Below are 10,752 nucleotides of genomic sequence, written 5' to 3'. Positions count from 1 at the left end.
CTCCCACGCGGCGTGGGGCCTCAGAGCCACCAGGAAGTCAGGGGCCTTGTCCGTCTGCGTACTCGACGTCCCCTTCTTGTGCATCATCTCCTGCACCTGAGGAGAGACAGTAAAGGTTGCATTAGCAAATGAGGGGAAACCTTTCATCCAGCAGTGCTAAGGTTAGTATAGGTAGAAACAGGATAATATAAACTATAGGCAAAAAGCTATCAAATATTACATATCTGTTTAACTGTGATCTTTGCAAATCACAGGGTTTCATCAATGATATCTGATCCTGTGTCAGCAGCACTGCATATAACATGATCCTTCCACAATCCAGTGTATTACCTCTCTCTTAATCTCAATATTCTCCACTTGGGTCTTTGTGGCCACTCGCATCCTGTGGAGCTCCTTCTGAATTGAAGCAAGTCCTTTCCCAACATGACTAGACACTCGCTGGTACTCCTCTATCTCATCGGTGCTCCTACATACATATTCCATAGCAGGAAAGATAATAATTTATATATCGGTACAATATACAGTGTTTAATAAAAAACGACAACAACAGACGAACACTTCAGCGTATTGTCCAGTGTTAGGTCAGATAGGTTATTAACATCTAACCAACTCATCCTGTATAACAGGGTTCCACAACTGGAACCCTGCTTTTTCCCCCATTGTTTTTTGTGTTCATTGTTGGATATAAAAATCGTCCCGCAGCTGAATCTATTTTGATGATCCCTGCTGTATAATGAAACACAACACATGTACCAGGACACAATTTGGCATATTTTCTGTGTTTTTCAGTCACCATAGTAGCTCCTGCTAGTCTTTGCCTGCAGTCAGCTCTGACTGTGGTAAATATTCCCTTACACCTAAAACAGCATGACATATGGGCCCTGTCCAGAAACAACCCCTAGCCCCTTCCCCTAGGCACTTCATGTAAACCTGAAAGAATTGAATAGGTATGGTAGTAGTTCCATCTTAGTTGGGTGGAGATTTTGCCAAATTGCTTACACCTATCGAATCCTTTCAGATCTACACAAGTGTCAAGGGGTAAAAGCTAGGGGTTGTTTCTGTACTGGGCCAATGTAGCTGTGAGACACTGTCCTATTGGACCCACCTCTGGCTGAACGCCGGCACTGTATAGGCTGGTTCAGCCATAGCCTCTGTGGCGTGGGTGTGCTGCACCTGGTTCACGGACTTAGAGCTTGATTTCCTGTGGAGAGAGAGCAGTCGTTAGAGTCATTAGAACAGGTAGATAGGAAGATTTTTTTTAAACACTTAGTGCCAGCACTGTTTTGGTGGTACTGTGATTTTAAAATGTAAAAACAATTGTAGAATATACTTCATATGAAAAACCAAAAAGGGACATAAAAGCTAATAAAAACAATTAATTTAGTGGTTTTCACTTAGGTAGTGAGATCATTGGTATTGGACAAAAGTTCACTTTTCAACCTCATTTTCAATCTCCAGCACAATACCAGTGTCAACATATGTGAAAATTGAGCATTTCTACGTTTTGTAGAAAAAAAATAGAAAGTTAAAAACGTCTTACCGATGACATCATCAAAAGTGAAACATTTTAAAAACATGGATTTTCAAACACTATGAGATTCGTGGTGACGTGAGGAGCAAGAAAATAACCATCCCTTGGGCTAGAAAATCACAGTGGCCTACCCTGTGATGTCACAGAGAAACATTGTTTTTTGTACTTTTCTTCTTATCTTTTTAACCACAGATCATAGAAACGTGCTGTTTTCACATATATGGACACTGGTTTGGTGCTGGAAATGATGAATAGGAGGTTGAAAAGTTACAGAATTGCCCTTTTAATTTCTTAGCAAATATAACCAATAAAGAGTCCAGTAACTGGATAGTTTTTTTCTTGATGGGTTGGGGTCTAGAACAGGGTTCAGCATATGTTTCAGGCACAGTGAAGCAGTGGCATACGCACTAGACATGGGTTGCATAACAACATCAACGTCACGGCCTGCTAGGACCTGGTCAATAGGTCCCAACACTTTGGCTTCTGCTTGCAGCGTGACAAATTCTGAGTTTGAGGCTTCATTGGGTACAGTTCCATTTGAACGCCACCACTTCAGCTCACCACAGACTCCTATAACCTTGGAATTGCAGTTTGAAGCACAGCCGATGGCGTAACCACCAAAGGGTTGGGGTGGTCTGAGGAGCGCTAAAGCAACATCTAGTGGCCTGATATGACCCTACGACCCTAAAACAAGGCAGAATCCATTGCTGCAAGCCGCATAGCATCAGCATGGGGTGGTGTACATTTGAAGTTGGAGACCATCTCTTGTCCACTCCACTTCCCTCTACACCAGCACCATGTATATCCACGCTATTGTGCCCCAGCTGCTGTATTGCCAAAAAACTGCTTTCTATAGTGCTGCAGGTGAGCAATAACACTAATCCCCTACCTTGAAGAGTGCTCCTTGACAACATGCTTAGTAGTGTGAGAGCTGTGATGGCTGACGTGGCTCACATGCTTCTTCTGATTAAAATGCATGACCTTGGTAGCCATGGCTGGAACACTTCAAAAGAGACCTGGTCACAATACCAGGTAAGGAGAGGGAAGGGAGGAGGGAAATGGAATTGTTTACCTTTACTTCACATGCAACTGAACATTGGAGGTGGTTTGCTGTGTTAATGACGTTTTCAACATTAACATCAATGTATTTAGCATGATCAGACACAATAATGACTTCCCATTGAGAGCTTTTCACGCTGCTTTTGTCAACTATAGTTGTCAACCTTCTACGGTTGATGAGAATCTGCAAAGCCTTAGTACATGAATATTCCCTATTATCATCAACTTTCACATAACTATTGACAACATAGCCTAACTGCAGCGCCCGCACTTATAGGCACACATGCTCTCTCTGTCTTTGGAGGCCTCACAAAATGGCTGTCGAAGGACTGATACACAATGGTTATTATTTCTCCATTAAACTCCAAATACTTTGCCAGAGATTATATCTTTCACATTATCTCCCTTGCGTACTAATTCTATGATATTTATCCCACAAATGACATGTTCGGGCATAACTTTATGGTTTATGAGGGGCCATGAATTTTGCCTCCACATACCACCATATAAACAGGGGTCAGCCCCTCAAATGTTTCACCTTACAGCGAGCACAGTTCATCTATGAATAGCTGAAAGAAGTTTGAAGGCTAATGCACTGGAGAAATATAGTCAAAAGCCACAGAAGAAAATTAGTAGCCTGCACGTTTGGCTGAATGTAGGCCAATACTCATTAGAAAATAAATTGGCCTAACATAAATAAGACAAGTCATCAACATCCTGATCAATCAATACATTCATTTATTCAACTGCCTCTAAATAAATTCAATACTAAACTGTTTATGTACTCTCCCAATACAGTACACTATCCAACTTTCCAGGACATGTCTTAGGTATACAATCATTCGTTAGGTTGCCAAACTGATGCACCCAAGAAAATAGGTTCAGCGACCTCTTCATTCAAAGGCATGCCATTAGTGCACAGTGAAAGTATAACTGCCTTCAGATAAATTTCAACACAACCCCTTATCCCTCACCGGAGACAAATGATCAATCCCCAAAACAACTACAGACATGTAAATATGTCACTCTTTCACTTAGCCTACATGTATGAACCCATATATGGCCATTATCAACGTTATTGTACTGGAAATATAAGGTTCCCCTGAAATAAAAATGTTGGATTTATAACAACCCGCTCAGCGTAATTATGATAAAATAACAGATAGAAACGCGACTCACCCCTTGAGATTAAAACAGCGCAAAGCGGTAGCAGACGAGCCTGATGCCGCTTGGGAGGCACTTGCTGATGGTAACAAAAATATTACCCTCACACTCAAGGAATGGCTTTCCCCGACCACCCCATGTATGGGTGCACTTATGACTATATATAGCATTTACCAACATTTTCTGACCCATTCAACACTTTCAGTCAAAGTTGACGAAGGCAGGTGGCTGTTGAAATGGTCAAATAATTAACACAAATATTTGCGTCATTTTCGTCGATATTATGGTAGGATTTTTCAACAGGTTATTTATTGGATAAACTGTCTTTCCTTGCAAAAGATTCGTGATTTTTTATTTTGTCAATAATGTAATAGGCATATAAATATGTGTTTCAGTCTATTTTTTGTTTTCGAGAAGATGACAACCGAATGTATAGGTCGAATGGAGAGCTCTCTTGAAGGTGATTTGCTCACTCCCACTTCAATTAGTTTGACCAATTTCCTAATAATGATTTTCTCTCTACAAACTGACACCATTAACTATCCTTTTCTGCAACAGTAGTTGAATTTGACGTGATTTATTTCCTGTGTGATATTAACACTGTTAAGTTTATGAGACCTTTTTAGGGTTCTCAAGATTGCCTCCCACCCATGTCCAAACACTTGCCAGCAACTATTTTTAACCAGAGATTCAGTTCAGAAACAGTGATACCCTCACCGTTTACAGTAAGTGGACTACTGTAGCCCTACAACTATTTTAATCAACATCTTTCTATTTTGAAAATGCTAAAATTAAATAGCTGGAATTACACCTGATATGACTTAGCAGATAAACTTTCAAGCGCCCATGTGCAAAATCTACAGTCATTTTCAATATGGTGCGATTTTCACGAGTGCTTTATAAACCCAGTTGTTGACAACTTTTTGATGGATGTTAGAGTGCAGGTGCAGTGAATAATGGGACAAGCCTACTCCTGGACTAAAAAGCATTGTCAAGGCAAATCTCCTTTGAAAGTGCTTTATTAGTAAATTATGAAATATCCTTATCTGGGTATGCAGCACATTGAACAATTACCCAGATCATAATATAATATATGCCATTTAGCTGACGCTTTTATCCAAAGCGACTTACAGTCATGTGTGCATACATTCTACGTATGGGTGGTCCCGGGAATCGAACCCACTACCCTGGCGTTACAAGCGCCATGCTCTACCAACTGAGCCACAGAAGGACCGCCATACAATAAACTGTAGATCAGAATGTTCCTTAAAAAGCTACATATTATAATATACAATGTCACAATTTGACACCTGAGCTGAGACCTGCATATGAGACTCTGAAGCTAAAATCCTTCATTGTAACAATAACAAAGCGGTTACCTTGCCTGTTTTGGCAAAAGCTGATAGTTGGGCCTGGAGAAATGCAACCACTCAAATTCATAGAGCTATGGATGCAAGGCCTGACCATCCATGATATCAAAATAATAGTTATAACCATGTTTTGAGGCTGTACAGTGATTGTTTACATTCATGCTGTTTACAAACATTGGCATTTACCAAGCTAATATTTGGGGTTCTGATGGGGTACAACAGTTAATCAAAGCTCATAAGGCATTTACACTGAGTATACCAAACATTAGGAACACCTTCCTAGTGCTGAGTTGACTCCAATGCTTCCCACAGTTGTGTTAAGTTGGCTGGATGTCCTTTGGGTGGTGGACCATTCTGGATACACATGGGAAGCTGTCAAGCGTGAAAAAACAATCAGCCTGGCACCTATTACCATACCCATTTCAAAGGCACTTACATTTTTTTTGTCTTGCCCACTCCCCCTCTAAATGGCACACAAACACAATCCATATCTCAATTGTCTCAAGGCTTAAAAATCCTTCTTTATTCTGTCTCCTGCCCTTCATCTACACTGATTGAAGTGGATTTAACAAGTGACATCAATAAGGGATCATAGCTTTCACCTGGATTCACCTGGTCAGGCGATGTCATGGAAAGAGCAGGTGTACTTAATGTTTAGTATAATCAGTGTATAAGTTGTATTCTTGAAGAATCAATGGGTATATATCATTAATTTATAAGTCCAAAAATGTATTCTAGCTTTACCTTATACTGCTAGAAATATTTGTATTTACATAATAACAATGATAACACAATTACTATTGCGTGTGGAAGCTATGAGAATCTGAGCACCTCGCCCCCTGCTCTCAACAGCAGCCCTATCAGCTGCCATTTGACCCGAGCCACCGTGCCTTAGCCCTTAGCAGGGAGCAAAATCCATATGGCTGAAGATCACAAAGTCTTGGTAGTAAGAAACATTGTTTTGAGGCATATAAAAAGGAATGAAGGTGGAGCACATCTCAGACTCATTTACCTTTAAACTTTTAGCAAAAGTTATTTTGTTAAATTTGAAATGGGTAGCCTAAGTTGACTGAACTCCATCTGCAGGATTCAATGCATTAAGGTATATATTTGTTTTATACATCTTTCTGGGTATTGATCATTGATCTTCTGGGAACAGATCTGTGTAATAGGTGATTAGTAAAGTCATTTTACTGTACTTATCTTCAATAGAGACCCTGTAAAGAACTTTGAGACAGAAAGCCTTTCTAAACTGCATCTTCTTATTTCTCAGAGGAAATGAGAGAGTTATTGGGCCAATACATCTCAGACACCCTCAGCTATGTCCACACAGTGAAGGAATTCTGTGACAGGCATCCAAGGTGGATCCTGCAGAGAAAGGAGGAACAATCCAAGATGAAAAACATCAAGGAAATGGCAGACAGAATCGATCTTAAATTCGGCCGAGTCTTGAATGCAGAAGACAAGACCAAGGCATTAGGAGAGTTCACGAAAGACTATCTGACTCAGGTGACTGCAAACCGTAGGCTTAAGAAGCTGGAGAAGGAGCTGGAAGCTGTACTGAAGGACACTCTCAATGGGCTGGAGGAGCTGGACTGCTTCATGGATGCTGTGGAGAGGCTGGTGGTCACCTCTCTGTTTGTATTTGCTGATGAAAACCGGTTGTGTCCTCTGCCTCAGGGGAGGGAACCAGCAAGTGTCCGAGCTGTCATCACCTCCGCTAGAATGACCTGTCCTCTCCTCATCCACTTTAAGAGGGACGCTTCAGCCTTCTTTTCCCCATGCCTCCTCAATGTGGAGGTGCTGCATGTGTACTTGGAAAATTACATACACATCTCTGAGCAGCTGTGTGAGAGAATGGCATTGGGAAAAAAGTAAGTGGAAACCAGTTTAAAAAATTTAACACAACATTGGTTTCAGACATATTTATTTATATTTTTTTATGTAACATTATAGCAACTTCTGCTGTAGCTGAAATGTGCTTTCTAAATAACTTTTTATTATCAATATTAGAAAAACATTTTGCCGAGAGAAGAATGACAACTTGATGATTGACACCAGCACTGAAGTGAATGAAAAGTCCATGCAGACCATGTTTAACCATTTGCGTCATTTGAGTGATATCAGGTAAACCTTTACAGTTTTGTTTTATGTTACATTTGCAAATACTAGCTTACTAACACTGAGGGCCCACATTTCTGATCGTTCATCGATTCCAGCTACATGTCTCAATGTCTCTGAAAAGTGGAATATGTTTCTCCTGCTAGGATGGACCAGCACTTCAGACTGACGTTCCTGTTCCAGGAGTCTGCCCTGCACTTCATTGGTCTGTTCAGTCAGCGCCACTCCAGAATGCTGGACTGTCTAAAAGAGCTGGAAAGGAGAGCTGGCAAACTAAATAAGATGAAGAAAGGGGGTTATATCTCCAGTGTGGTAGGCAGTGCAGTGGGGGCGACCGGAGGGGCTCTGACCATCGCAGGCCTTTGTCTTGCCCCTGTTACTGCTGGGCTGTCACTGGGACTCACCATCGCAGGGATTGGAATGGGTGTGACCAGTGGGGTCAACAGTCTAACCACCGGTGTAACAAAGGTGGCATTTAAAAGCTACCAAAACAAGAAAGCCAATACAATCTTTCAATGTTTCTTGGAGGACATGCAAAGACTCCATGGTAGTCTGGAGAAGGTGGCCAGCAACATTTGCCCTTTGGAGCCGAAGGTGGTGGCATTAGTGGTTGGGAAGAATATAGGCAAAGGTGGTGCGAGTTTAGGAAAGAAGATCAATGCCATAGTAAAAAATACCTCTGCAATAGAGGCCTTAATGGGAAAAGGCATGGTTATGGGTGCAGGCAAGGTGGGACTCCAAGAGGGCAAAACATTTGCTGCAGATTTACCTGACATTGGGATGTTGGCACAAGGCACTCCACTCGCCCTCTCTAGGACATTAAGGCAATGCGCTGTGGCCTCAAATGCCCTATTCATTGGCCTGGACATCATCACTATCTGTAAAGACAGTGTCAGCCTTGCCAAAGGCAGCAAGAGCAAGAGATCCCAGCTCATCCGAGCCAGAGCAGCACTGTGGCGCACAGAGATTGACTCATGTCAGAGGATCCATGACTCACTGTGCCGAGGCATCTGGAGGTTCAGTAAGAGTCAGCGAATCCTGAAGAAACCATTTTACCTTGTGAAGGAGTTAGAAAGTCTAGAGCCGCTTGTGGAGATGGGACTCATGGAGCAGCCTGCGAAGGAGATGGAAACTCTTGGGCAGCCTGAGGATGATATAGAAACTCTGGTGCCGCCTATGGAGGAGACGAGACTCCTGGGGCAGCCTATGGAGGAGATGAGACTCCTGGGGCAGTCTATGAAGAAGACGAGACTCCCATGGCTGCCTATGGAGGAGACGAGACTCATGGAGCAGCCTATGGAGGAGACAAGACTCATGGGGCAGCCTATGGAGGAGACGAGACTTCTGGGGCAGCCTATGGAGGAGATAGAAAAAGGTACAAAAGTAGTTAAATTGATTTGCCCTAAAACATGTCACATGCTGTACACAGCAGATGTTGAATGATATTATGTGCAAGTATTAGCAAAAATACTCAAGCTCTACTAAGTTTTTGAATTTCACCAAGCTGGCATTGCGATTGGTTAATTAATTGCTTTTCCATTAAAAATCCCTGTCTCTAGGTTTTTGCAACTGGATGTGGCATTCGGGCATGATGTTGTTGCTGTTGCTGTTAGCATATGTATGGGCTGAGAACATTTCTAAGTAGTAATGGAGAATATCAAGAAGTCAACACACCTGCCGTTTGGACTGCATCGTTTCCTGTGCATCACTTCCTGTACGACTTAATTGCATAACATGTAGATTTGAAATTATTACTGTGCATGGTTTTAAAGCTACTTGGACTTGAGAACAGATTTTTAAAATTAAATGTATTTAAGATTATTACAATTTTAATTCAAACTACCCCTTTATCTGGGCGGTGTTCATGTTGTGGAATAGTCAGATCTAATTGGTACTAGTTGTACCAACTGAACATAGTTGTTCTACGTCAGATTCTAGAACTTTTCACTGTACATTGATGTAGTGTAACAATTTATTTCGTTTCAAAAGAGTTTAATCCACATTATATTGTTGAGAAAATCTAATAGGCCTGCATAGTTATTTCAGCATGGTTAATCAACGTCTGAATTGTTTAGGCATGTACTGCCCTCTAGTGTATTCTACTCATGTGACATGTCTTGCTGTTTGTTATTGATTGTTACTCACTTCACTTAAGATATGTGCAGATAAAAGTGCATTATTTTCTACTTTAGCCATGTTTAAATATCCATACATAGTTCAATTACAGAACTCCAGAGATGACATTTTCAGAAACAGTGATACCCTACTATAGCCCTACAACTATTTTGATTCACAACTGTCTCATTTGAAAATGCTAAAATAACTGGAATACACCTACTATGATTTGGCAGATTAACTTGTGCAGAAATAAATTAACCACATAGGCAAAGAAAATTACACCAAAAAGATCTAAGTGCTTTTGGCCAACATTATGATCTACACTCAACGGACAGTTTATTAGGTACACCCATCATTGTGCGTCCCAAGATGCCGATCTTCATACCACTGCGCCGTTATTTGCCTGTTTGTGGCCTGCCTGTTAGCTTGCACGATTCTTGCCATTCTCCTTCGACCTCTCTATTCAACAAGCTGTTTTTGCACACAGGACTGCAGCTGACTGGATGTTTTTTGTTTGTCGCATCATTCTCAGTCAATCCTAGACACTGTTGTGCGTGAAAAGCCCAGGAGGGCGGCCAATTCTGAGATACTGGATCTGGCGCGCCTGGCACCGACGATCATACCACGCTCAAAGTCGCTTAGGTCAGTTATTTTGTCTATTCCAATGTTCAATCAAACAGTAACTGAATGCCTCGATGCCTGTCTGTCTGCTTTATATAGCAAGCCACGGCCACGTGACTCACTGTGTGTAGGAGCGAAACATTTTCATGAACAGGGTGATGTACCTAATAAACGGTCCAGTATGTACGTATGTTACAGGTGTAATTACAGAGCTGGTCTAAAAATAAATGCCACTACATTACAGTACAGTATTTACACTTCCTCCCATTTAGAATTGTATGACAAGACAACAAATAATGATTCTATCTGAGAATGTAATTTATGCCGATTGTTTGCCAATGAACCAATCAAAATGTTATAACAGTAGTGACAGAAACGGCAATAACATTTAGTAAGTTCAGATTTAATACAATATTATCCCATCCTAAAAGCCAATGTTATATTTTTGTTCTACCATTTTTTCCAGAACATAACTTATTCATAACTTTAAATGAGTTGTTAAAAAGACCAATATCTCAATATACAATAAACATATTTATCATACAAACTCCAAGTGACGTTTCAAATGTTTACTCAGGGAAGATGTCCAGCTTAATACATACATTCAATCCAGTGCAGTGTCCACTCAAACCCTGAGCTCTCGCCCTCTCCATTCCACAAAGACATACTTCAGTACTTTTCCATCAACCAGGATTTCTCCATGATTCTCTGTGCATATTACATGACTTCTCATCAGTCTGGAGAGTCCTTGAGTTATTGGGAGTACAC

At 41.1% G+C, this 10,752-nt stretch overlaps 2 protein-coding genes across 3 annotated transcripts in view; one reads left to right on the top strand and one right to left on the bottom strand.

Moving 5' to 3' along the window:
- LOC118365708 (myomesin-2-like) overlaps positions 1-3,939 on the bottom strand; it is a 22,193-nt gene extending 18,254 nt beyond the window's left edge. The window contains exons 1-4 of the mRNA XM_052490438.1: positions 3,770-3,939; positions 1,106-1,201; positions 331-466; positions 1-96 (exon numbers count right to left, since the gene is read on the bottom strand). The exon at positions 1-96 is cut by the window's left edge and continues 59 nt beyond it. Coding sequence (XP_052346398.1) covers positions 1-96; positions 331-466; positions 1,106-1,201; positions 3,770-3,924 — 483 coding nt within the window. The 5' untranslated portion in view covers positions 3,925-3,939. The remainder of the gene's footprint in view (positions 97-330; positions 467-1,105; positions 1,202-3,769) is intronic.
- A 133-nt stretch (positions 3,940-4,072) lies between these two features.
- Positions 4,073-10,509, top strand: LOC118364880 (uncharacterized). 2 transcript variants are annotated; one of them, XM_052490439.1, is made up of 5 exons: positions 4,073-4,214; positions 6,398-6,998; positions 7,138-7,251; positions 7,392-8,620; positions 9,896-10,509. In XM_052490439.1, exons 1-5 carry the CDS (start codon positions 4,139-4,141, stop codon positions 9,919-9,921), a joined length of 2,046 nt encoding a protein of 681 aa, XP_052346399.1. In that variant the 5' UTR covers positions 4,073-4,138; the 3' UTR covers positions 9,922-10,509. The 2 variants fall into 2 exon arrangements, with proteins under 2 accessions (XP_052346399.1, XP_035602559.1); XM_035746666.2 differs by having other exon boundaries at positions 4,081-4,214; positions 8,805-10,509.
- Positions 10,510-10,752: the final 243 nt, after the last annotated feature.

This window comes from Oncorhynchus keta, chromosome 32 (genome assembly GCF_023373465.1).
Source record: "Oncorhynchus keta strain PuntledgeMale-10-30-2019 chromosome 32, Oket_V2, whole genome shotgun sequence".
In the NCBI taxonomy this organism is placed as follows: domain Eukaryota; kingdom Metazoa; phylum Chordata; class Actinopteri; order Salmoniformes; family Salmonidae; genus Oncorhynchus; species Oncorhynchus keta.
Note: the sequence above shows the minus strand (reverse complement) of the source record. Positions and strands in the feature narration are given on the sequence as shown.